Source organism: Pseudopipra pipra, chromosome 4, assembly GCF_036250125.1.
Source record: "Pseudopipra pipra isolate bDixPip1 chromosome 4, bDixPip1.hap1, whole genome shotgun sequence".
Taxonomy (NCBI): Eukaryota; Metazoa; Chordata; class Aves; order Passeriformes; family Pipridae; genus Pseudopipra; species Pseudopipra pipra.
The window spans coordinates 46,118,263-46,145,916 of NC_087552.1; the positions used below are offsets into that span (position 1 = coordinate 46,118,263).

Sequence of the window (27,654 nt, forward strand, 5' to 3'; positions counted from 1 at the left end):
GTAATAAACGTCTGTGTAGGATATCTGCATCTACAACTAAACTCTGGAGCTCCTATATAGTATCTAAACAAACAGAAGATTAAAATCTGGCTTTTCCATCCTGAGAATTATTTGGAGAATTTTTTTCCCTGCAGTCCACAGGGAATTTAACCTTGCCCCATCATGCATCACAGAGGGCACTGAAGCTGCATGACCATTAATTTAATCACCCAGAAGTTTACCACTGGGAAAAGAAGGGCATGCGGGGAAGGATTCCAGAGAGGCACACAGTAGTTATTGTTTGGTTATCCACTCCACAGAAAACATCAGCACAACAGGCGTTAATTGACTTCCTCCTTGCTAGTCTCCACAGAGGATTGAATTCACTCCAAGCCTAAGCTGGTCTAATAAAACTATTACCTTCCTTCTCAGACCTTGCCTCCTGTACTGAAACAGGCTTTCTGTGATGGGGGTGGTCCCTCTCAAGTAGCCCTGAGGCTAGCTGATTTACAGGGAGGTTTAATGTTACTGCAAATGCAATGGAGGAGGAAATGCTAAACTTCCTCTCCACTGTTGTCACACCAAAATCTTTCAGGGCATTTAGTTCATGTACCAAAACTTCAACATGATTTTTTTCCTTCAAAATGTTTTTCAATTGAAAAAAAAAGAAGTCATTAACAAAAAGAGCTCTATTTAGGTACCTAGACACACATTATATATCTCAATTATCACTCAAATTTATTTATTTTTTAATATCCTTAATGTTGTTCCACATTTTTTCTTATGAACTGTGTACTGGATTTATAGCTCATCATTGATTGTGCTACTACAAAGCAAATTTTCAAAAGTGGGGATATAACACCTGTGATATTCCACTGAGACCTCTTCACAAATTCTTACACTCTAAAAGGCAGAAATGTCCATCTGATTTGGTGACAGGACCATATGCCACACAGTTCCATCCAATTAAAGTTGTATTAAAATGTCACAAAATATATTTTAAAGAAAGGCAATCAGTCTTGAAATGAAGTTGTCAAGAAATGGAGAACTATTCTTTATCTCAGTAATTTTTTTTGAGAGTTGATTCACTAACCACTCTCATAATGACATATAGATACCTTTATTTTTAATATAAATCTGGATTTAGTATCCAAAGTTTTAAAGCCCTTCTTTTTCTATTAAAATGATAAATTTCTACTCTTAAAAAAGGTTACTGTGTTTTCTTGGACGTATTCCAATACTTTGATTAAATAATATCACAGGCTTCTCTTTTGATGAGGTAAATGGGGTTGTTCTGTTCTCTTCAGTCTGTCAGTCTCCCTTTTACATTGCAGACATCAGAATGAGCTGCAGTACTCCAATTTTGTTTTCACTGGTGATCATGCAGTTACATAATGCCCACTTTTCCCAAAATCATTTACTGTTCATGTTAGCTTTCCTGGGAGTATTTCATTGTCAGTCCTTATGGAAATAGTGCCACTTTGATGTAAATTACTTGCTTTAGCCATACAAATTTGAAAATACTGATATTTGCTCCCAGAAACTCATGCAAAAAAGGAGCTTGATGTAGAGAGAATTTAGTATGCCCAGGGGCATCTACTGACTTTAATGAGGCTTTATACAAGCCCAAATACCTTCCATGGATCAAATTTGAAAATATTTAGGATCCATAATGGAAAAAATGAGGGAATGAAAAGAGAAATACGCTGAAAAAAATGACACGATAATCCTTCTAGATTCAATATTACATTTCATTTTATTTTATTTAATTTTATGTTTTTATTTTTGATTTATCTTTCATTATTTTATTTTATTTTACTCGTGCCTAAATATTAAACAGAAGACTGATAAACTGTAATAAGAAACAATACAATGGAACTGGAAGACAAATCCCATAACAAAATTATAAGATCTTGATACTTGTCCCATTGATTTAATTTTTTTGCAACCATATATGTCAACTAAAGCCAAGGATTTAACAGTATTACTGTATGTTCATTTGGAGCTTATTCACTGGAAGCTTTTTTTTGAAAGTGGAAATCAATTTGAAGAATACTTCATCTATTATTTTCATCTTCAATGCCTATGAGAAAAAAATCAGAAAAATAATCAGAGATGGCATGGAAAATTAAATCAGTTTGTTAATAATTTCAGAACAGTTATGAAATCTAAATATGAAAATCAAACAAAAGCTTTCTGATACTGATTTTAAGCTGCAGTTTCAGCAATCCATGTTGAGGGGCAAGTGAAAGATGGGAAGCAAAATTAAGTTTCTTTATGCAATTTTGTCTTTCATTATGACTCAAAAGTAATGAGTGCTATACATACATGAGAGAACATGAATCAGCAAGGTAAGAAATCGCATTTACTCCACCGCAAGATTTAAGTAGTTGCTAAGATTCATTCATTGCAAAAGAAGTAAGACAAACTTTGACTTTTGAAGGAACTTCTAAAAGCCCAAAGGAACAGCTTCTTGTTATTTTAAGTGCAGTTTATACCTGGCATGGTCCTGCAGTTTTTGCATAAAAAAATTAAATTAATATTGAACTATCTAGCTAATCTGTAATTTTCTTGCACCAATGTAGACAGCCAATGCCATGAATATCCTTCTGAAAGAGGAACAAATTTAAGCCAACTTAAATTGGTAGTGACACTTACAGTTAAAATTCACTCATTTGGAAAAATCCTCAGTTTTGACAGAATAGTCAGAGAACTATGGGCTAAGTGGAGATCACATTTGGTTTCCCCTTATTTAGGAGATCCCAGGAGATTTATCTAACTCTTGGCAAAATTTAAAATCTGCTTCCATCAGTTAAGATATGTGGAGAATATGGGGAGAGGGTAAATATTTCTGCTATAAGTAAATGACTAACCTATAAGTAAAGTACATTGTTGAAGTTCGAGGAACTTCTGATTTTCCAAGGTATTTTGGGACAATTCATGTGCGTGAACTATGTAAATCCAAAAGGAAATACTTTTGAAAATTTCATCCGTTCTGTGCTGGTTATTTTCTTCCCTCATTATCTCGTTGAAAGATTCTGAGACAGGCTACTCCAGCTTGGAGAAAATTGAAAGGGAAAAGTGCCTAAAAATGCCCCTGACAGCCAAGTAACTCTATACTTCTATGTCAAGTCTGAACTGAGTAAAGAATTACTTGACTTTAATTATAAAAACCTAAAATGAGGTAATGATATTGTATAGCTTTGCTCAGTGGAATAAATTTTGTTTTTTTGAAATAACTGTTGCAATATAGAAGTGTTCTCTTCTCACTTCTGCTAATCACAGCTGTTATCCCAAACAATAAAAATCCACTAATAAAGCTTATCTAATGAATAAAGTCTATTCTTGTTGTCAGGTACTGACCATAAAGGATGATGTATCATATGATACTATTATGGTTTTTGACAGGAGACCACAAAAGTGTGAGGTAATTTCTACATATCACATATGAGAACACTAAATTATTCTAGAGTTGGAATTAATATGAGAAATTATGCTTTTCAATATCAGTATCAATTTCACATTAAGAGATCCCTCTGTAGCATTTAACCATAACACATTATTCTACAATATTTTGCAACACATTGCAGCAACGTTGTTTTCACTTCTCTTGGTTTATATAAATAAGCAAAACTATTTTAAATCCTCAGGTAGACAGGCTTTAACAATAGTAGTTTGTACTGAAGCTTCAGTCTGTTCTGTTTATAACCATATTTATATGTCAGAAAAGAGTGAAAATTTGTCACCAAAGCTGCCAGTTTTCTTCTGTGCCACTTCTGCAAACATTTACTCATGAGTGTATTTTTGGGTATTCATGTGTTTGCTGAAGGCCAGGTGCTCAAGAGCTTGGGAAAATAAGAAATGTTGTTCCAGAACAGAGTAATGGTTCAGAGTTTTCCATATCCTGTTCAAGTGATGACCACTGATGGATGCTTCACATCTACTTAATGGTGCAGTAATATATCATGCAGGTATGACGGTCCTTATCCTAGAAAACCCTAGCTAAAGAGCACTGAATTGTCAGGATTGCTAACCCTAAAGCTGTTACTGGCATTGCTGTTTAATAGTAAATCTTTTTTTGTGAATCATTCTACCTCTACTATATTAGACAAGTTTTAGAAGGTAGTAGCTCTGCTGTTTTCAATACAGTTTCACCAAAGAGCTGAATGCCTAGGAAACCAAATTGCACTTTAAGAACAGGTAATGGTTCTGGTCATTCATGATTTCCAGCGTCATTTCCAATCACAGAGTTTCAGTGGTGTCAGCGGAAATGTATGCTCATCTTTCTAAAATTTGTAATAAAAGTACAAAACTGGCTAGGTGCTTTTCCATTCTATCCTCATAAAGTCATGTATATAGTGATGTACATATATTAAAAATCACTTCTAAACACAAACTCGACAGTAGACACCTGATATGATACTCCTACTATGCTAGAGTTGTTAGTGTTGACAGATAACAGGTTTTATCCAGTCGAGCTCTCTTTTGAGTTATGGTGCCTGATCACTCTTGTTGCTATCTTCTGAACTTCACTGAAGAAATTCGCATCTTTTTGCTAGGTGACAGCTCAAAACTTGGCAAAACGCTATAGCCAAGGCTCTTCAAGTTCTGAACTGAGGAAGGGATTATTTCATGTATCCTTTGGACTATGCTCACAGGATGATGTTGTCATTTCTTGAAACTGTTAACATAGTCAATGGTTTATGTATTCTCTAGACCTTTCTTTTGGGAGCTACTGCACAACAAATTTTCCTTCAGTGTTCATCTCTCAAGAGTATTCATTGCACATGGTCTTAATGCCTTTTACCTTTGGGTTAAACTATTTTAAAAAAATATGTGAGAACCATTTTGTTTGCCAGTGTCAGTTCCCTGTGATACAGGAGGTAATTAGCCAGATTTAACATTATTTGTTTTTGACATATCTGTGCTGGCTGGACCTTATATACTTCTTGTTGTGAAGGAGCAAGATTCAGGATGGGAACGATTTCAGGAGTGGAAAAAGATGCACAGTGATTGAAAGGACTTTATGATATGGACTTTACAGTTCTTACGTGTTTATAAATATACACATTGTATGTTTCCCCAGGATTTGTATGTCCCAGGCATGCCCAGGCATGCCTGCTCCCTGCTTCCCCGCTCCCCTCTCTGATAGGCTGAAGAAGCTGCGGAGACAGCCACCATTCGCCCTTTCCTTCCCTGATTCCTCCCACGTTCCTCCTCCTTTTCCTGTGTCCCTACCCCGATTTGTTCCCCTGATTGTCGGTCTCATGCTCCATCCCATGTTCTAGCCCTTTCCCCGCCTGAAACCCATAAAACCTCTGGACACCTCAATAAAGTATTCCACTTGCACTTCTACCTTGCCTCTGGACCCGTCCATGCTGTGTAATGGCCCCATCCCCCCCTCGGACCGTGGCATGTTGTCTTCCAGATTCTTAAAATGTGAGGGTTTTTTCCTGCAATCTATCATGCTACTTGATTATTTTATTGTGTCAGCCACTTGTTCTTAAATATTTCTAAGGGAAAAGAAACTGACGTTGTCTACTTGGACTTGGGCAAAGCATTTGACACTGTCCTGCATGACATCATTGTCCTGAACTGGAGAGATATAGATCTGATGGATGGACCACTTGGTAGATGAGAAATTGCACTCAGAGTTGTGGTCAACAGCTCCATGTCCAAGTGGACAGCAGTGACAAATGACAATCCTCAGGTGCCGGTATTGGGACTGGTGCTGTTTAATGTCTTTGTCAATGACATGGACAGTGGGATTGAGTGCACCCTCAGCAGATTTGCTGACAGCACCAAGCTGTGTTGTCCAGCTGACACAGTGGAGGGAAGGGGTGGTGCTCAGAGGGACCAGGCCAGGCTTGAGAGATGGGCCTATGTGAACCCTGTGAAGTTCAATAAGGCTAAGTGTAAGATTCTGCATGTGGATTGGAGTAATTCCAAGTATAAATACAGGCTGGGTGGAGAATGGACTGAAAACAGCCCTGCTGAGAAGGACTTGAGGTTGCTGATGGATGAGAAGCTCAATGATACTTAGCAATGTGTGCTTGCAGCCCAGAAAGCCAACTGAATCCTGGGCTGCATCAAAAGAAGTGTGGCCAACAGGTCAAGGGAGGTGATTCTGCCCCTGTGCTGTGCTCTGCTCTGCTCTGGTGAGAACCCACCTAGAGTACTACATTCAGCTCTGGGGTCCCCAGCACAGGAAAGACACAGACCTGTTGGAGCAATCCCAGAGGAGGGCCACCAAGATGATCAGAGGGCTGGAGCACCTCACCTATGAAGACAGGCTGAGAGAGCTGGAGTTGTTCAACCTGGAAAAGAGAAGACTTTGTAGCACCTTTCAGTACCTAAAAGGGACCTGTAGGAGAGCTGAAGAGGGTATGTAGTGACAGGACAAAGGGGAATGGTTTTAAACTGAGAGTAGATTTAAATTTGATGAGAAGACATTTTTTACTGTGAGGCACCAGCACAGGTTGCCCAGAGAAACTGGGGAGGCCCTGGAAGTGTTCAAGGCCAGGATGGAGCTCTGAGTAATCTGGTCCAGTGGAAGGTGTCCCTGGCCATGGCAGCGATATTGGAACTAGATGATTTTTATAGCCGCTTCAAACACAAAACATTCTATGATTCTGTGAAAAGGAGGGGTTTTGTTCTGTCACTTCTGTGTAATTGTGTGTCTATCTGTGTTGGAAGTTTTAGCTATTGACTTCAAAGATGAATCGTCTTTAAACAACGCAAACGAAAAAAGGAAATAAGTTTATACTTCAATAACATGAATAAAAATATCATCATGTTTTTCTTTAAAATTATATGCAGGGCCTGCGGTTGAATTCTCTGAAAGTCCTCTTAGTCAGTGGAGGGAGAAGCGGTAGATATGTAGAGGGAGACCAGTAGATAACAAAGACTCAGAGGTAAGTTGTTTGTCAGATGATGAATTGTACAGGTGATGGACTGCATTTATTGGTCGTTTGAATAAACTGTAGAATATTTTACATGGCCAGGCAAAATTTCCTTGATAAAATAAAAACTCTGCTGTGTAAAAATTGATTTACTTTGGTATCAGAATTTGATCTAGATCCTTTTTAGAACACTCTAACCAACTGTTTTATAATAAATGATAATACCAGTCTGCTGTGTATTGACTTCTGCTTTCAAGAGTGTTTTCAATGCTGCATTGCATTTAAAAATTCTCCCCCAAACCCAAACAAATAAGCAATAATCTAGATCCAATATTTTGTAGGTATACTAATTTTGCAGATCTGTGAAATGACTTTCACATAGAGGTTTCACTAGTGTTTATTTCTCTTTGTCTTGCAGTTTAGGATGTTGGAATACAACTGTTTCAATTAAATTCATGCTCTGATGTATACAGCTGAAATAAAAAAAATACTGAATTCTTGTAGTATTTTAATTCAAAGCTTGAGAACTCAAAATCATGGTTCACGCCACCATATTATACTGTTAAATGATGGTAATTGGAATAAGAGATCAATTGATTTACACATGAGACTCCCAGGGAATTTGATGGGAAACCACCCACAAGGAGAGTCTGTGATTCTAAATAAAATTAAATGGTATACAGTGTGAAAACTCCAGTACTGCAAATATTTGTACTGGTATTTATTCCACTGTTTAACTTGCCATAGGTGCTGATGGATCCCTCCCTAGTGGTGAAAAGAAGTTGTATTATCTGTCTGTGAAAATCGGAAAAAGAGGTAATATATTTTGAAATATGGAATCAGGGTTGCATTTATTAGCAATGTAAAAACAGCTCTAATTGGTCGATAATTAATCAGGATGTTCTGCACTCAAATCAGTTCTTAGAAAATTGTCAGCCTAGGTCAGTACTAAGTTAAAGTGCATTAACTTCATACATTGATTTTAAAGTAACTATGGTGTAGAGCAGGCAGGAAATTGGCTCACCACTGTGACATTGGCAGTCGGAGCCTAGAGCCAAATCAGCATTTAATCAGCTACACTGTAACTCCAGTGCAACTTAGGCAGCTCAGCTCTTTCAGACTCATTTACAATTTAGGCAGCTCAGCTCTTTCAGACTCATTTACAAAGTCTCTGTTTGACTGCTTAGATGTGCCAACAGATTTACTTTTGGTCAACAACATTAGTTAGCTACCTAAAATCTAGATGTATGTAAACTTTATTTTTAAAACCAGACATAGTATTTACTCATTCATCTTACACCCAGAGACATGAAATCAAAATGCAAATTTAACTGGACACATTTTCATTTGAAGAAGAGGTAGGGTTTTTTTGTGGATCAATGATATTTTTCTTGGAGTACAAAATTAGGAAAACTAAAAATTCTCTTCCATAAAGGTGCTTTATAATACAACCTGCAAATGGAACAGATGCCGTTACCTGGCAGGGAATTTGGCTTATATTGAAACTTCCAGTGCCCTATTTTTTTGGTTCAAATAGGTTTCATTTATACCCTAAGGATTTTCTGGACATTGTTGTTGTCCTTGAAATCCCAGCCAACAGATATTAAAAGAAGTTCAAGAAATAATGCCCATAGCAAGCAATTAAAAGAAACACAGACAATGCTCAACTAAGGTACTTGTCCTTCCTATTCTAAGGAAGGACAAGTTGTTAACAGTCTGAGAGAATTCCCTGATAAAGTCAATCCTGCATGATAACTTGGGAAGCTCATCTCTGCCACATCCACAATTTATACAACCATATTGCTGAGTAGAAGGGGAAATGTTTTCCCTCGCTTTAGTCAATTATAAAATTATGCAAACACAAATACCAAGGAGGAGTAATTTTGAATTCCCTGGCTTTGCTTCACTGTGGACATCTAAACTGATATAAAAATCAGGTTAATTGCTTTCTGTCCTGGACAGCCTGCTACAAGTCTCCTTCTGACCTCCATGAAGGTAGTGCAAGAAGGATGTGCCTACAAACAGCAGTGGCTGCCACTGTAGGGTGTATTGGCAGACTATCATCTTTGGGCATAAGTAAAGAGTTACTTAGAGCTCTTCTGTGGATACCAAGCTCTCCTTTTATCTCAGATGTGAGTTTGGCATGCATAAAAGTGGGTATGCACCCATTTTTTCTTCCACAGTAGCAGAGATGGTGGGTTTCTGGCATCCATGTTTTGTTTTCTGTAGGAGTACTTCTGATCTTCTTTACATTTCATCTCTCTGTAAAGTCCTGTTTGAACCGTTGACTTGCAGTGTTTTGACATTGTTTCTATCCATTCTTCAGGTGTTTTCCCTAGAGCTTTGCAGTTTCATTTCCTCCTCTTTCTACATTTAGCACTGTCTATCAGTTTTCTAAATCAAAACAGTCTGTATTGATCCTGTTTCTTCTATTGCCAGTGTTCTCTTGATCTCTAACTTGATGGTTTTAACTCCTCTTTGATCAACTCCTTTGTAGGTATAAAGTGTGTACACCCTCTATTGAATTTAACTTTTGCGTCCTTATGAAGTTTTTGTATGCAGTTTATAACACCACAGACTCTGATACACACTGAGGGAAGCAGGGTAAAAGGAGTCTATGCAATACAACACCATTACAGTACAGTACAATACAAGCAACTCAGAGTACAAGGAAATCCATGCTACAGCACAGTATTTACATCTTTGAACATTATATATTCTTTAGTGTTGCTGAGAATGTCTACTTATTGGAACTCAATGTCAGCTAAACCCCCAAATTATAAAATATTCAATTTTCATTCATGTCTGCACTAATGAAATGGACTTTCAAAAAAGAGGCTTTCAAAGAACTTAGAAGCCATGGTTTAAAAAATGACTTCAAGACATTTTGAGGTGAAGGTACATACATGGGATGCAGAAAGTAGAGATATATTTTTGCTACTAATGTGAAAAAAAGGACAAAGTAAATTCAACGGGACTGCTAATACAGCCTGTTATGTATGTTCTCAATAATAAAATTGTGGAGAGACATTTTGCGTTCTACTGCATGGCTTCAAACAACTTTGTTGTACCATTAGCTCTATAACCTTGCACTAAGAGTAACTAATGGGTCATGAAAATATCTTAAAGGAAATAATCCTAGAAACTTTTCATATGAGATTGTTTTCAGCGCTTTCCTCCACTTACTAGTTGTTACTTAGTTCAGCGATCTATGCAATGTGTCATTACCTTTAATTATATTAATTATAATTATTTTGACAAAAGACATGCCATTTTCATTAACCAGTAAAGAAAACTCTAACCTAAAAATTAAAAACTGTAAGGTGAAAGAAAAGGACATCAAAGAAAAATAGGGAAAAGACAAGGAAATTTAGAAAGAAAGTGGTAAAGAAGAAGAGAGGGAAAAGAAAGGAAAAATACAAGAGTGGAGAATCAGATCTTGTTTTTCTTTACTTTTATAGTTGTTCTCCTTGTTTAATCATTTTTTATTTGTAGATAACAATAATTCATAGAGTCATAGAATCATTTAGGGTGGACATAGAGTCTAGTTGTAAACCTACCACTGCCAAGTCCACCACTAAACCATGTCCCTTAGGTCCCAATTGTTTGCATATCGTGGAGCACTGCTAGAAGACATTCTGCTTCCTATGGACAACATTGATTATGCATCTTCATAGATGAGCTCCAGGGTTGAGTCAGTTGGGAAGACTACTGGTGTTCAACTTTTCTGAATATTAGATATCCAGTTAGCATCAAAGTAAGGCAGAGAAAAAACTTTAATGACACACATCAAAGTTATTATGACACACATCAAAATTTTTTTCTATTCTCAGATATTTTTACTGCAGTTCCAGAGAAAATATGTCACTACAGATTTGTAAGCACTAGAGAGACAAATTTTGTCACAGAACCATTTGAGTACACTTTTAGTACCCATATTCACCAATAGGTGCCTCATTACCTGACAGTGTTTATAATTGAAATGGCTTATATGTTTGTGACTCGGAAAAAGGAGTCATGTGGTAAGCCAGTTACTGTTTTCAAGTAATGATGCAACACCAAATTGTTCTGACATACATACTTCAGGCCTTCAGGCCACCAAGTATGCAGCTGAATGTGATTCCTCCCTTTCCCTATAGCTCTTTTGTTTTCCCTGAGATCACTATCAAAATTAGCTGTTGCTTTTTTTAGATGGAAGTATATGTGTGTATTTTCCTTTGATTTTATTTTTACCTTTTTCATTTTCAACAAAATGACGCAGTTTAATAATACAGCTGTTGGTAATAACTTTGCAACAGCATGACATTTACAGTAATATAGTCTATGTTTGAAATAAATTGTTATGGTGCAGATGAGATACAAGACAAACTTGCATAAGTTTCTTGGAAATGTGATCTCCTGAGGAGGCAAAATGCAATGGTTATAGTCTCATGACATGATTATCTACTCTAGGGTCTCGAAGATCTACCTCTTCATGAAGTAGTGAGTTTAGACCATGCAGTCATCTCCAAGGAATGGCCCAGCTTCTTTAAACTTGGCAGCCTGTCCTCTCTGTCCTGTTGATCTAGGCCTTGGAAAGTATGAAATCTTATTTTTCATAATCTCCTTCCCTCCTTTTGGGATTCAATAAAGGGAGCTTGAAAACCTGCCATGGCACCAGAGATGAGCTCAAATCTTGCAAGGAGTGGCAGGGGTGGCTGCCTATTGTACAGGCTTACCACACCCCTAAACAATTGGCAGAGAGAGAAGTAAGCTCCTTACTAAAGCTTTTTGCATTCTTCTTCTGAAGTGACTGCTTCTCATGACTACTTTCACATGGAGTCTGGTTTTGGGAGCCATGCAGTAAGTCATGCATTCACTGCTGCCTAAAGTCTGGGCAAATAGACATTTTGAAAAAGGTCAGAAAGAAAAGGATAATCCCAGGAGAGAACTTCTAGTTTTGTGTCAACAGTTTGTTTTGCTGCTACACCACCTAGCCACAGTGGGTAAAAGAAAATTTTGTAATCCCATTTAACAGCAGTATTTGCTGGTAACCCACAGGAAATGCTGAGAAATGTAAGTGCATTTGACGTAATATTGTTGTGCGATGTCTGTAACTAATGTTTGACTGGGAAGCTGGGGTCTAGCAATGGGTAGGTAACAGCCACTAAACCCACGCAGCCTGGGTGACTGCATCCCCTGGACTCCTGGGGTGCTCAGGCTGCCTCAGCTGCAGGCTCCCAGAGGGAGGTTATCCTTGATGCTTAAAAGCCACATTGTCACAGTGGGTCTTCCTAAGACTGTGTGATGCTGAATCTAGTTTCACAGAATAAATCCTTCTTAATATCACTGGTGCAGTAAAAATTTTCATGGGAAACAGACATGACTTACCTGTTTTCCTTGACTCCAGTGGCATTCCACTGCAGCTAAGTACCATGATTTATTTTTTTTTGCTGTTTTCTCACAGAGCTAGAATTGAAGACAGATCATCATAGCATTACAGCAGTTTTCAGATAACAAGAGCAAAAATATTTTAAATTTCAGATGTAGTTTTTTTTCCTGATTCTTACCTGTATTTTAATTTGGCAGAGGTTCCTATGCAAAAAATGGCTGCTGGCTTAGTATGGACAATAAATATGGTCCTTCTATAATCACTGACAGTGTTTTCCAGCCTTCAATTTCAGTGACTCCATTAATCCAGTTTGAAGAAAAGCATGCCAAGAATTACAAAAAACTTTGATATGGTATTAGAGATATAGTTGTCTACCAGAACATTTCCTTGGAATACTGAAACTCAGTGCTGAAGCCAATGGCAATAGTTCCAAAAGGATTTTGAACAACACAGTACTTTCACTCAGAGCTTTGTGAACAGGGGCGGAAGTCAACTTTGAGCTCTGACAGAAAGGTCTAATAGATAATAATAATAAGAGAAGACATTAAAATTGATAAAGCTAGAAAAAGAAAATTACAGTGTTTCTCTTCTCTTTGGATGCTGCTGTAGCTGCTGCAGAAGAGTAGATAAGAAGCAAGCCTGAAGATATCATTTCATATTTAAATAATAATTCTATTTCTGCGAGATTTTCATATTATCAAAGCTGAAAACATGTTGTGATTTTTCGCCTGTGTTTGAGAATTTGAAACATGCCTTTGACAATTCGGTAGGAATGAATACCAGGTTTTCTTATTTTTTGTTTTCTGACAGTTTTCTTTTGGACAGGAGCCCTAATTCATTTTCTGCTCTTTCATTGCTAAATAGAGGTGGTGAAATATTAATAACAATGGGTGAGATAGGTCTCAGAATAATAATATATTTGTCGTTTTACACTATTTCACTTAATGCTATTCTGCCCCTTCATGTTATTAGTACTTTGTGAAACTTAGTTGTGTTTACTCATGCTATATTAATAGTTTAAAAATTCAGAAGGAAAATTGCTCAAATAGAATTGAATTTGTTTGGAGAAGCTTTAAGCTCAAATACTGATGTCTGTCTCCTTTTTCCTGTTTCAAGAACTGGGATTCAAGAGCTGGAATACTCTTGGTATCTGTGCTCTCTCAGTACAATGTTAGCACTAATACAAGCTTATGAATGTAAAAGACACCCGTCATCCTTCCATCTATCTGTTTTTAAAAGAATTGCCTCTCAAGCACAAAGACACTTTCAAACACTTCCTGTGTTTATCCAGACTGATACCTTTGGAAAGAGAATACCTAATGGCTAAGACTAATATTAAAGCTCTGCAACAAGCCCCTGACAACTGATAACTGTAGTGAGGATAATTTCTTTACACCAGCTACAACAAGTTTTAATTCACTGTATCCTAAGGAAATTTCTATTGACTTCGAGCCAATATTTCCTTGGTGCAGATTTACTAGTTGTATTTTCTTTTCTTCTTTAGACCAGTAGCAGGGAGCCTTCCGCACTGAACTCTTACCTATGTTTCTGGCCACTCCAGCTAGATAGCCCAGAGGCCTGTGGTCATGCATGTGTAGGCAGCTTTTTTGTCCACTCCCATAAATTAGAACCACATCCAGGATACCTTTTTTCACAGCTGCCTGGAAAGTATGATGAACTGTGGTTGCAGTCGGGGATAATATGTGTCCAGCACAATATTTTTTCCATATTCTCTTCTCTCAAATACTGCTGTTTTTGGCAGAATCCATGTTAGATGGTTTTAGAGGTGGCTATGTCAGCTTTACCATGATCACCACCTGGAACACCTCATGACTAGTTTGTGCTGAAAGTGCTGTGGTTACAGCCTACCTTCCTTTTAATTTCCTAAAAATATCTCTCATTCCCCTTATCTCAGCTGGTTGATATTAACCCTTTTGTGTTTCATTATCCCACAGTAAACATATTTGCACTACTTTTCCCCTCAGTAGTGCAGATGGCAGTGGCATAATGCTTGTCCCATTCTGACACCCAATGTCACTGGCAGGATTTTATAACATATGCTGAAGTTATATCACCAGGTTTTGCTGTTATGATTACTCTGAACTTGCTAAATCACAGTTTCTTCAACTTTGTCTGTCATGCTGCAAAATTCTTCAGTAAATGCACCAACAGTCAGGCCTTGGGATACTGTATCTTCTGTATCACTAACCCTCGTCCAACATGCCCATTGTATTTTTATGACGCAGTTTTTTGGTGAATCACAGAAAATCTGTAACCAAAAGCATCACATATCAACTCAATTCTTATGTGCTTGCCCTTTTTCTCTGAGCTCACACAGGTGTATTACAGCTCTCATGTGTCTGTGAAGAGGTGGATTTTCCTTAGTCAGTCATTCTGCTAATTTTCTTTTTTAAATGAAATTAGTATATTCCTGCAACAGATGCTCTTTCAGTGGTCACATGAAATAGATCAGCAACAGTGTCTACACAAATACCAAGGTTTCTAAATGTGTAGAAGCTTAGATTATTAAGTTTACAAAACCCTACTGGTGAATTTGTCCATCTTTCTGCTTGGAGTCAAGAGGGAAAGTCTTAAATCCAACAGAAGAAAGACACTCCCCTTTTGTCTCAGACCTCAGTAGAAAACCACACTTATTTTCCTTCTCAGATAGTAGGTAAATAAATACACAAGCCTTCCACCTACTGAGAAAGTTCCTCAATCACCAAACTCTTCTGAGTCTGTCTGGTTGAGTGGCAGGTGGTAACCCATGTCTTTTCTATTCATATTGAGCCCCCCAAGATCAGAGCTCCTCAAGATTCTAATCAAATTTTTTTAGTTGTTTATCAGTAGCTATAGCTGGACAGTTTTGATTAAGCAACTGAATTGTGAATGTTTTATGCTTGGCTACTTCATTGTTTTAAGGAAAAGAGAAGACAATCCCAAGATGAACAAGCTGTCTGGGTGAGAGTCTCAAGGAGTGAAGCCAGCAGAACCAAGCAGTAACTCCGGTAAAGGTAATTCTGTCAGATGAACAATGGATCCAACAGGAAAAAGAAACTACTTTTATATTGTAACGACAAGCTCGAGAAGTGGGCCCATGAGATTTAACAAGAAGAAGTGCAAGATGCTGCATGTGGGTTGGGGCAAGCCCCGGAGTCAGTACAGGCTGGTGAATGAACAAGTTGAGAGCAACCCTGCCAAGAAGGACTTAGGGGTGCTGGTGGATGAGAGACTGGACATGAGGTGGCAATGTGCCCAGAGAGCCAATTGTATCAAATTGCATCAAAAGTACTGTGGCCAGCGGGTTGAGGGAGGTGATTCTACTCTACTTTGCTCTAGTGAGAACTCACCTGGAGTGCTGTATCCAGCTCTGGGGTCCCAGCACAAGAAGGACATCCACCTGTCAGAGTGCGTCCAGGGGAGGCCACCAAGAGGAATGAAGCACCTCTCCTATGAGGAAAGGCTAAGAGAACCACCGTTGGACCCTCCCACATCAGTTCAGGAGAAGTTTTCAGGGCAATAGTTAAAAGTCTCTCTCTCATTGGGGTATCAGGGAAGGCGTCTTCTTGCACCCCCACCAGCCCTCAGCTCCTGCTGAGGTCTCCTCCTGAGCTGCAAGGGAAACACTTGTGTCATCAGGTCTTCATCACGAAAGGTCCAGGGAGTCAGTTTGTGAGTCCTTTCCCCCTGGTTAGTGAAGGTTTCCTCCCAGAGAGTAAGATGTTCACACTCCCTCTCCAGGTTGCAGGTTTCTGGGTCTTGCTCAGTCTTTTTACTCCAAATAGTTTTCACCAAAAGTCCTTACCCAGAAAAAGCCTGCTGATTTGGCTTCTCTCTGTTTTAGCTGCTGCAGCTTCCGCTTCCATGTGTCACGGGAGGCATTCCTCCTTTGGTTTTCGGCTGCCCTTGTCCAAACCTCACCTAGGGCACCCTCCGAGTCTCCTGGCCTGTCTCTCATTTTCTTCAGCCTCACTCAAGGTCACTACCCTCTTCCCCACCGTTATGGGGGTAAAGAGGGAGCAGCGAGGCTGCTTCGGTCTCTCTCTCCTTTGCCTGGAGTTCTTCCAGCTCTGCATGAACTGCAGCTGTATCTCTGGGCTCCAAACCACCCCTGGCCCATCTCCTGGCTCAGCTCCAATGCCAAGCCTGCCTGCCAGGGGAGCTAGCTAGCTCCAACCCCCCTGGCTGGCCTCCAAGTTCACGCCACCACCTCTCCTGGGCAGTGGGGGAGAAAAAAGCCCCCTAGCCTTGGCCAAGGGCACTCGGTCCACTTAATATACCGTTCCGAGCTCCCTGCAGCCTGGCTGGGGGAGGAAGAGGGCCTGGCCCGCCCCGCAAGTGGGGCCAGCAGGCCTCTCTCTTCTCACCTCATGGTCTCACACTCACACACACTCTGCCAGTGACATCCGGCTGTTGTAATATCTAATTTCACAGGGGCGAAAAAACAGCTCCGATTGGTCCCTTAGCGGGAGCTCAGCTAGAATCAACCACTTCGAACCATCTCCCAGGGGGAGGGCAGCTCAAACCAGATAAAAGACTTCTATTAACTGCTGTATTAGTTAGCACAGATTTTGGTGTTCATGTCCAAAATGACCTATAGAACCTTTAGAAAAGTCTTCACATAAATGTTATGCAAAGAAAAATATTTACCTACTCTTTTAAAATACAGACTACCAGGATAATGTGCCATACCTTGGACGCTAGAAAGGAAAACCAGATCAAGTACAAAAAATGAGATGCTTTGGAAGACAAACTTATAAAATGGAGAGGTACAGTAATATCAACAACATAAATCAATTGACATAGACATCAAAACTTTTTAGACACCATGCACTGATGTCAGATCATGAGATCATGAGAAATATGCAGAGGAAGCAGTTAAGAAGATTAAATTTTTTTTTTACCTAATGTACTAAACAAAAATCTGATGTTAGTTATATTTTATTAACAGAGAAAATATAGAGAAAACAAAACAACAAATCCTGTGACTGAACTTCAGGAGCTGAAAGGCTGCATATATTTAGGCTTCAATGAAACAGTATACTGAGCATTGCCATGAGTGTGTTTCACTGAACAACTTTAACAACAACTGATATGACAAAAAGCTTGTGCAGTGATGCTTGTTGTATGCCTGCCTTTTATCAGCCTTTAATTTTCATGAACTGAACTGATTTACAGATGATTTACAGCTTCTATCACATATTAATAGAATAGATATGAGATGAACCATTCTGACAGCACTTCTTATTAGATGATAAAAAGGGTAAATAGACTACAATGTTGCCTAGTAAAATAATAACTCTTTCTGACTGGGTTAATTAGCTATTTTCATGGTACAAATAAATTGTCTTCAAGAAGACTTCCTTGGGTTTCAGGGACATAAATGAAAATATTTATACTTTCTATCATTTTTGTATACAGAAATCAATAAAAGGAGCTGTAGAACTTAAAAATGTATCTTTGGTATTCCTAATTCTTCTTTGGAAATATTTAGCCTATCTTTGATGAATATAAAAAATGCAAACCTTGCAACTAAATCCTACTCTGATGTCATGTCATACCACAAAAGATGCAATTTCAAGACCAAGAAAGTCTCATTATAAGGTGATAGGAAGTAAAAGCTTCCAAGCTTTGATAATTCTCTACAAATTTGAAAGTACTTATTTTTATCTTTCCTAATCTCTCACTTGCTAGTGGGATTGAAGAAGAAATTTGGAGAGAATGAGGTGGAATTACAGCATCTTCAGGAAAAAAAAAATTGGTCAGCATTTTGAAAAGACATAGGGAAAGCCAGAAATGAAAAGGAAAGTTTATATTAGATGCTATCTGATCGTTAATAGAATTTGTGGATCTAATCAGATCTCTGAATTACGTATGCAGAGGAGCAGAAATAATCCTACCACATCTTCTTGTTTTCTCTGACCCACAGGTATTATAATTGTTTTTATCTGAACTGACTATTATGTCCCTATTTCTGCTATCCATGTTAAGATCTTTGAATAGGAATGAGCTGGCTGTCAACAGGACATGAGTAATATATGGCCTCTATAATATATGACCAGTCTTCGCGACCGAAGATTTGGGAAAGGTCATTACCCTTCGAGCCTGCGCAGTGGATTTTTTAGGTGAGACACAGTGTGCGCTGAACTGAGCCCACCCTTTAATCCTGAGGTTCATCTGCTGGGGCCAAGCGAACCTGGACAGTGGCAGCGAGGTCCTCAGGACGTAGGTTTGTTTAGAGTGACCTTCTCTTAGATGGATGGTCTTACAGGGCTGACGAGCTCCATCTGCCTGGGGGAGTTTCCCTGACCGGGAATTGAACCTGGGCCGCTGCAGTGAGAGTGCTGCATCCTAACCACTAGACCACCAGGGGGTCCCTAGGTTCCTTATAAAAAAATTTTACTAGTTCTGGTTTTACAATCAGGATGGGGAAAAAATATCTTGATGGCGCACATAGAGGTTAGAAAATGTTATTGCTTTACCCTAGCATCTAAGAAAATATTTAAAGAAAGGAATAAAGCCAACTAACATTTTTTATGGCACTATCATCTGAAGTTATACATGTGAATGAACACCTGAATATCTCCCATTGTGTATAGAAATTCATAAACAACGAAGCAAGTGTACTATTGATATTTTATACAAATTATTGTAATCAAATCAACTAACAAAATCAACTCTCTGGTAGAAAGATTATCTGCAAATCTATGACTCCATAACAGATTATATGTCATTTTTTGTAAGAAGGTGTGCTAAAGATTTCATATGCATCATTGAATTTGCCTTCTGATGAATGAGGTAGGCAAGTACTAATCTAATTTGCAGATTTGGGAATGGAGAAGCTAAGTGCCTCTCCCAGTGTCATACAATAAGTCTCATTAACAGTGTAAATAATAGAAGCTACAACTTCTGTCTTAGTTTTTCCGTTCTTTAAATTTTAAACTGCTAACCTCCATCTCTCACTTGTTTGCAAACAGCAAAAGGAAAGGTGTCACCATTAAGGTTTTACATTTCAGTGAAATTTATTATTAGATAAATTTTCATTTTTAACGGTTCCAAATTCCAGAATATTTCATGTAACAGAACAAGTTTCTCATGGCAGATGAGAAGAGTTTTTTTGTAACAGATAGTGGGGCAGTATCTGAAATAACTAAAGTAGCCTGTAGCACTCTGAGATAACATGAAGAATCTGGTGATCACACAGGTGCATCTTTTGGACAAGGGAGGTGCACATTAACTCATAATTTGTACATGTTTTCTGTATTATTAGTATTTCCTAAAGAATGGTTATGTAAAAATAACAAAAGCACTGTTATTGTTTCTGCATCAGGATAAAGTTAAACAAGAAGAGGAGGCTCAGAGGTGACCTCATCACCGTCTATAACTACCTGAAGGGAAGTTCTAGCCAGGTGGGGGTTGGTTTCTTCTCTCAGGCACTCAGCAATAGGACAAGGGGGCACGGGCTTAAGCTCCGCCAGGGGAAATTTAAGTTGGATATCAGGAGAAAATTCTTTACAGAGAGAGTAATCAGGCATTGGAATGGACTGCCCAGAAAGGTGGTGGATTCACCATCCCTGGTGATTTTCAAATGCAGATTGGACGTGGCACTGAGTGCCATGATCTAGTAAATGGACTGGATTTGGACCAAGGGTTGGACTCGATGATCTCGGAGGTCTTTTCCAACCCAATCGATTCTATGATTCTATGATTCTATGATTCTAAGACTTCTAAGTGTAGAAATAGTCTCTGATCAAGGGACACATATGTGATTTTTTAGATTTTGGAATGATCATCTCAATTTTGTTCCAGAGAACAGGGGATAACTCTAAAAAATTTAATAAATCATATTAAAACCAGTAATTTCTTTAAAGAAGGAAATTTTTACCATGCAATGCACTCTGACATTGTGTAATCCTAAGTATTTAAAATCATAAATCTTAAATGTTCAGTTTTCATTAGGTTATCTTTTTGAAGTGTAATCCCAAATATGCAAAATTTGCATTCCCATTACAGGTGTGTGTCCCATAGTCATACATGAAGTTCTCTATTTTAGATTTGATAGTTTATTAGAAAAATATAGTTGTAAAGAGTGTCATTGAACTCACAGTGAAGATGCTAATTTTCATGTACAGGTTGATGCTCTCTAAGATTAAACATTAAAAAAATTATAAAAGTTTTCTTTCAGACAAGGAATTTTCACATGGATATAAGAGAGATGAGGGTTTATTTTCTGGTACTTATATTCACAAAAGAATTTGGCAATACATAAAATACAGGATATAAGTATCTGGAGCATTTTAGTTCCCATGTCTTTGGAGCAGAATTCAAAATGAAAGCTTTCAAGCCCAAAGAAATAGGTATTTATGATGTTCTGCTTTCAGGAAACTGCCCTAACAAGCAAAATATGTGATGCCCAATGTAGGGACAGCATCTGTAATTTGATTCTGGTCATAATTTCTTGGTAAGTCTCTAATCTTATTCACCTAGACAGTTGGGTTGGGACTGTGATTTTTGGCTTGTGAAAACATAAATTATACCCCTGTCTGGTTTTATGCCCCCAGTCCTCTTTGTCTGGACTCTTTGGCTTCACAATACTCTTTTTAACTCTTAGCCACAACTTTTCACTCTTAGCACTCTTGTATGTCAGAGAACATGTGATTAGAAATCAGAAGCTCAGGGTTTCAGAATGATACAGGAAGACAGTTCAAGTCAGAAAAACTCCGGTACGTTGAGTATGCAACAGCCTTAGGTAGCCACAGGACATAAACAAAAGAGGATATTTGCCTAATACAATTGTCTCAAAGTCTTTCTACAGCACTACATGATTGACTTACTTATTTTTACTATTAAATTATCATTCTTAGAGAAAATTAATAGGGAAGTAAAAACCAGAGAATCAAACAACTGCACGAAATATTGGAAAATTAAAGAGGAAGAATAAAGAAAAATTACAGGACTGGAATTGTTGCACCAGTCCATACTAGCAGGTGCTGTAACAGTCGTGGTATATGCATGTTTAGTGAGCAGACTGTATTTCAGCAGCCAGATGTAAGATCATGTAATATGAAACTCTTTCTCATTGATCTGTATTGCCTTATGTAGCCTATGTCTGATCTTAGAATAACTGTCTTCAGCAGATGAAGTACAAATACGAAAAATGTAGAACCACAGAATCATAGAATAGTTTGAGTTGGAAAGGAACTTTAAAGGTCATTTAATCCAAACCCCCTGGAATAATGAGGGTCATCTTTAATTACATCAGGCCCCATCTAACCTGACTTTGAATATTTCCAGGGATGGGGTATCTACCACTTCTCTGGACAACCTGTTCCATTGCTACACCACCCTCATTGTAAAAAATTTCTTCCTTATATCTAGTCCAAATCTACCCTTAATTAGTTCAAAACTATTATCCCTTGTACTACTGAAACAGGCCCTACTAAAAGTTTGCCCCCTTTAGGTACTGGAAAGCTGAAATGAGATCTTGGAGCCTTCTCTTCTGCAGGCTGACTAACTCCGACTCTCTTAACCTGTCTTTGTAGGAGAGGTGCTCCATTCCTGGATCATCTTTGTGGTCTTCCTTGGGACCTGCTCCAATGCATTCACGTCTTTCCTATGCTGAGGACTCCAGAGGTGGGGTGCCTTTCCAACTTTAGTCTGGAGCTGATACTTTTGTGCTGAACAGTCATCTGCTCTTGTCCTCCCTGATTTATTTAACTTTGGAGTAGAGTAAAATGTCTGTGTAATGCCTGTGTAAAAATAGAAACAATCAAGTTTCTAAAACTTCATACAAGAAATCTCTGAGGTGAAGCATCTGCTCTTAAAGCCAAAACTTATTTAAAGAAAATCTGTTCCAGGAGGTTATTGTTACCATATTAACATTGCTCAAAACATTACATTTCTGGTTCAAGGTTAGAATGGGGGAGTGAACAGCCCAGTAACATGCTGGGTCATTTTGGTTTGAAATTGTGGAAAGGAGAAATTTTGTCATTAGCATGAAATTGTCCTTAATAATCTTGATGGGAGGCTTTCTGGCTTCTCAAGAAACAGAGATGGGAAAATAATGAAGATGAATAAATGGAGCTTGAGTGTAAGGTTACAATAAAATATAAAGTTAATTTATCCAGTTTCAGGGTTAATTGTAAGGCTCCAGTACAGCTCTAAAGCTAAGGGGCCAGATTATTTTTTTAATGTAAGTAGAAATAAATTTGAAAGAATGTGAAATGCAGTTGCCTCAACATCTCATTGAGACTGGAGGGTAAGTACAAATATATTACATAGAAAAATACTGTGTACAACTTAGATACAAGGAGATAAAAAAAGACACTTGTCCTGGGAAAACTGGATTTCTTCCACCCTTAGGCTGTAAATTCAGCAATTTCCCAAGCAGCAAATTGTCTTTTTACATCCTCCTGTCCCCAAAGTTCAAGTGTAGAGCTGTGGTGTTAAAATAGATAGTATTTTATTATGTACTGTATTATTGGCTGAGTGATGAATGTATTCTTAGCATTGTACAAACAAGTAAGAGGACACAGAGCTTACTCCAATGACCTTGCAATGTAGGTCAGACACAAGCAAACTAGCTCAGGCACATTAAAAACTGCCTGAAGCACATACCCAAGGTGTTGAGGAAATGTTAGAATCTTTGCAGAGGTTAAATTTGAAATTTTTTTGCATGGGGGGGTGGAGTTGGTGTTAACTTTAAGGACTGATTTGAGGTAGGTTGATGAACTAGATGATATAAAAGAGATAGCTGGTGCACAGGTCTGCGGAGATCTGATCCAGCCTTACACTAGCTGAGCCCAAAAAGTGCCATGAGTTTCAGGCATGGAGGATCAACAGAAAAGAGGGAAATAATGCAAAAGCCTGCCAAGGAACAATGCCAAAGAGGCTGAAAGGAAATTTGTGCTGTAGACAAACTAACAAAAGAATGATGATGAGGAAATTTTGAAGGAAATTTTGAAGGAATAGGGTAATCGGTAAGGACATTCTAGAGGTCTTAAAAAGCAATTAAATATGGCTGTAATACCAAGTGTATCCTCTTGACTCTTAGATTTCTCTCTGTGAATGTGAAACATAATAAATGGAGATGAAAATGACAAAATGGTTTGCATTTTGATGGGAAAAGAATTCCTTTCAGCAACCTTTCATCTGTCTTGTTTTTTTAAGCCCTCAGCAATGAAGCTAAATGGAATATTAAGGTTCATCCTACTATGAACTTTTAAAAATCTTTTTTCTAGGCTGTGTTAATATAAAACTCTTCTAAACCCATTTGCTAATCATCTGTTAACAGTCTTGTGACATCCGTTAACCAAACCTTTTCAGTAATGCTTCTTTTCCCTGTCAGAAAAGATATTTGCTGACTTTTACCTAAATAACACTGTTTTTTTCAAACAGTTTTAATTTACTCAGACAAATTTCTCATTCTTATTTAACTTTGAGGCTTTGGAAATTTACTATTAGTACAAAATTTGACAGCAAAGGCTAACACATAAGTACTGGTAGGTAGTATTGAGAATAATAATTTGTTTAAAAGATTAACCCCATTCAGCAAATGAACATATTGAAATGTAAACACCTTAACAAAACAGACCCTGTGTTTTAAGCCCATAGTTATTTGCATGAGATATATTTTCAGCAGGGGTAATCTGTATGATGGCTATAGCACCTTCTGTTATCATAATTTGTGCTGTTTTGTAGTATCTGAATCAATTGTGCCAGGATCTGTAAAATCCCATAAAGCAAGAGCAGTAGAACATCTTCTCAGTAGATTGAAATGTCCATTCCCAGGATTATATGGTTTATCCTGCTTGGTGGGTAAGGTTTGCAACCAATGCAGTCAAACTAATCAATTCTGGTTAAATATCAAGTAGGTTTTCTCTATGTCTCAGTTACACAAAAATTTCTAAATGCTGACCTGAAACGCTCACTGCAGGCCATATCTAAACATAACAGAACATTTAATCTTCTTTAAAAATGTCAAAATTCAGAAAGTGAGTTTCAAGGAATTTCATAAGTCAAATAAAATACAGACACAACACTCTGTGATACATCTGGCTACTATAAAATTTGAGATAATAAAAAACTGGCTGATGAATAATACTGTGGGGAAGAAATAATTAAATATGAATTTTCTTCTCTGCCTTCCCAGAGGAAGGGCATCTCTGCGTAGTAGCTGAAAATGTTTCCAAAGAGCACCCTTGAAAAGAAATCAGTTCTGTTCCTTGTCAGAAACTCTCAGTGGGAGGGAGGGAGGGAGGGAGGGAGGGAGGGAGGAAGGAAGGAAGGAAGGAAGGAAGGAAGGAAGGAAAGAAGGAAAGAAGGAAGGAAAGAGACAGAAGCCTCTTTCATATATAGGTTTCTAGTTAATGAGAAATCAATAAGAAATCTGATTTGGAGACAAAGTTTTGTTGCTGGAAGAAAAGTATTTTTGAATAGATAAACAAACCTTATCTTATTCTAAGTGTACATGCACATATCCTCAAGTTGAAGCAACTTTCAGTCTGTATGTGTAAAAGCAAAGTTGCTCTTTATGTGTGGGACAGAGGCAAGCAGATCACACCTAGGAGAAAGCTGATGTTCATTTTTGCCGATAGAGACATGACAATCTGAAAACCGCTCTTTTCTAGGTAGATGCTGCTGATGCACATTACTGAGATTTATTTCAAACTTAGAACTTGATTAATTTATGTGCAAGATTTTCATAGCTCTGACAAATAGAACATCACAAAGTTAATGAATTTTCCTTGACCCATGGTGGTAGGATACTACAACACCTCTGTTTCCTTTTTTAATATTCTTATACTATCCATCAGTCCCTTCTTTTAAATGGCTGATCTATTTTGGCTGAATTCTTTCACAAAATTCTTCATGATGAAGTTATAAGTAATTCAATGTAACTGGGAAAAGACCCTTTACTGAGAACTGTCAGATCACCTGATTTTATTACTGAACTTACTAAACACTAATAACATTATGTAAGCCAGTTTACACCAAGTAAAAAAGTATTGCTCCATTTGCTTCACTCAAATTGCCTCCTTGCAGAAGATTTACTACTGGTACTTCCTGTTTTCTCATCTTCTATTAGGTATTCAAAAACTTAAAGTTCAGTATAAGACTTTTTTTAATACATTTCTACAACTTTCAGCATATTTAATTAATGATGCCACAGCAGTATAATTTGAGAACGTGGATTTAAAGGGAAACAGTGTAGCTTATTTTTGTATGAGTAGAGTCTTATTTTTGGAGTACAAGTCAAGTAAAGGTAAAATGTGAGAGGACTATCGATACCACTCCCATATATTTTCATATAGACTGAAGAAAATATATAAGTCTATAAGTCTAAACAGCATTTCTTTCTTTCCCAGTACTGGCTTAGCAAATAGAAAGCCCATCTTTCAGTGTTTAGTACAACAAAGTGAGTATAACAGAAAAGTCCAATGTGATTTTCTCAAAGGAATAAAAAAAACCCTAAGAACATGAGGAAATATATAAGAAACCCCAAAATTATTGCAGAATATTCTTTTTACTTTTTTTTTTTTACAATTTTATGGAGGGTTGTTTTTTTTGTTTTGTTTTGTTTTGTTTTGTTTTGGAGGTTTTTTTGTTTGGGGCTTGGTTTTGTTTTGGGTTTGGGTTTTTATTTTGTTTAGTTTCCTTCTAAGAGTTACACACAAGCTCAACATAAACTGCCATTGAAATTGAAATGCCAAAAACTTCTTTTACCCTTGATCAAGGGTTTTTCACAGATATATGAACTATTTTCACAGCAAAATATTTTCCATCAAGACAAATAATAACACATTTGGAGAAAATGAGTCCTGCTATGTGATGACTATTTAAAGGAAAAGAAAAATACATAGGAATTCTTGCACATTTGTGATCTTGAATTTCCCAAACATATTTTTCCAGTGTAAATGTGTTAGATTTCACACTAAAAAAAAAAAAAAGAGGAAAATTCCCTTCCTGAGGCAAAGACAGAACTAGGCATCAAAGAGTATTGCCATTCTTAAACAGAGGTAATTCTCTTATTCCTTTCTAATATGATCCTTTGCATCTATAAATTTTGTGAAATAATATATTTAGTTTTTTATTTTAAATAAATTTGCAGCAATTGAAATTATCATTTAATGTTTACAAATTAATGTAGGAGAGAACCATTTTTCAGGTGTTGTAAAAATTGCCAATTTTTTTTTTTACATATGGCTACTGCAGTTTGATTATTCTCAATTAAAACAGACTAGAATCTTTAAGTAATCCTTTTACTTAAAGCTGTTTTACTAAGTCTGTTTGAGGGGTAAGTGTCTGGTCAGATTGAAATGGAGAATGAAATCATCACCTTATCTCCAGGCATTAGGTACAGTCAAAAAATTGAAAATACAACTTCAGGTCATGATTTAAAAAACGGAATAGCAATTATATTTCTAAATCTTTAGGTAAATAGCCAATATGAATGCAAATTCTGAAACAATTAGTCCCCTAAAACCAATGAATATGCAGTTTTCATGTAGCACAGAAGAAATTATATGTGCAAGTCTAGGCATCTGTAATTTGAAAAGTTGGATTTGGTTATCTTTGTCACAAAGATATTATCCTACTTTACCCCCTTTCAAACTGTGCTATACTATGTCACTCCACTTTATACTTTAGTAGCATCCGTCACTAATAATTTAGGCTAGGAGGAATGAATATGTGATTGGGTAAGTCAGAAACATTTAAAGAAAAAATGTATTATTTTTCTTTAAATTATCCTCAGATAATCTATAAGTGTTGCAACTCTGGTCCTTTTTGTAGCATGGTATTGCTGTTCATCACATTCCATCCACAGCATGGGATATTCTACCTTACTAGCCCACAAATTTGTGTCGAAAAGGAGAATACAAAATACAAAGATGCATTTGCAACAATAAAAGTGATTAAGGATAATATGTGGGGTGGTAATCAGTGTTTTCTAAAATTTTGCTAAGATATCTGATGGCTTCTGATACTAAACCTGCTCAGACAATCCTATAGATAGCTGAAATAGTGACCCACAAGGATCATCAAAGTCCAAATCCTGGCCCTGCACAGGGCCATCTCCAAGAGTCACACCATGGGCCTGAGAGCATTGTCCAAACACTTGAACTCTGTCAGGCTTGGTGCTGTGACCACTTCCCTGTGGATCTTGTTCCAGCACCAAACCACCCCCTGGGTGAAGAAACTCTTTCTAATGTCTGACCCAAACCTCCCCTGACACAGCTTCAGGCCATTCCCTCAGGTCTTGTCACCGGTCACCACAGAAAAGAGATCAGTGCCTGCCCCTCCTCTTCCCCTAATGAAGAAGTTGCAGACTGTGATGAGGTCTCCTCCTCCAGGCTGAAGAAGCCAAACAACCTCAGCCGCTATTGACACAACTTCCCCTTT

At 37.6% G+C, this 27,654-nt stretch overlaps 1 protein-coding gene across 2 annotated transcripts in view; it reads right to left on the reverse strand.

The window, feature by feature from the left end:
* Positions 1-1,716: 1,716 nt before the first annotated feature.
* TUSC3 (tumor suppressor candidate 3) overlaps positions 1,717-27,654 on the reverse strand; it is a 231,598-nt gene continuing 205,660 nt past the window's right edge. For both annotated transcript variants that reach the window (XM_064652783.1, XM_064652781.1), the window contains one exon: positions 1,717-2,062. In XM_064652783.1, the coding sequence (XP_064508853.1) occupies positions 1,964-2,062 (99 nt within the window). In that variant the 3' untranslated portion in view covers positions 1,717-1,963. The remainder of the gene's footprint in view (positions 2,063-27,654) is intronic.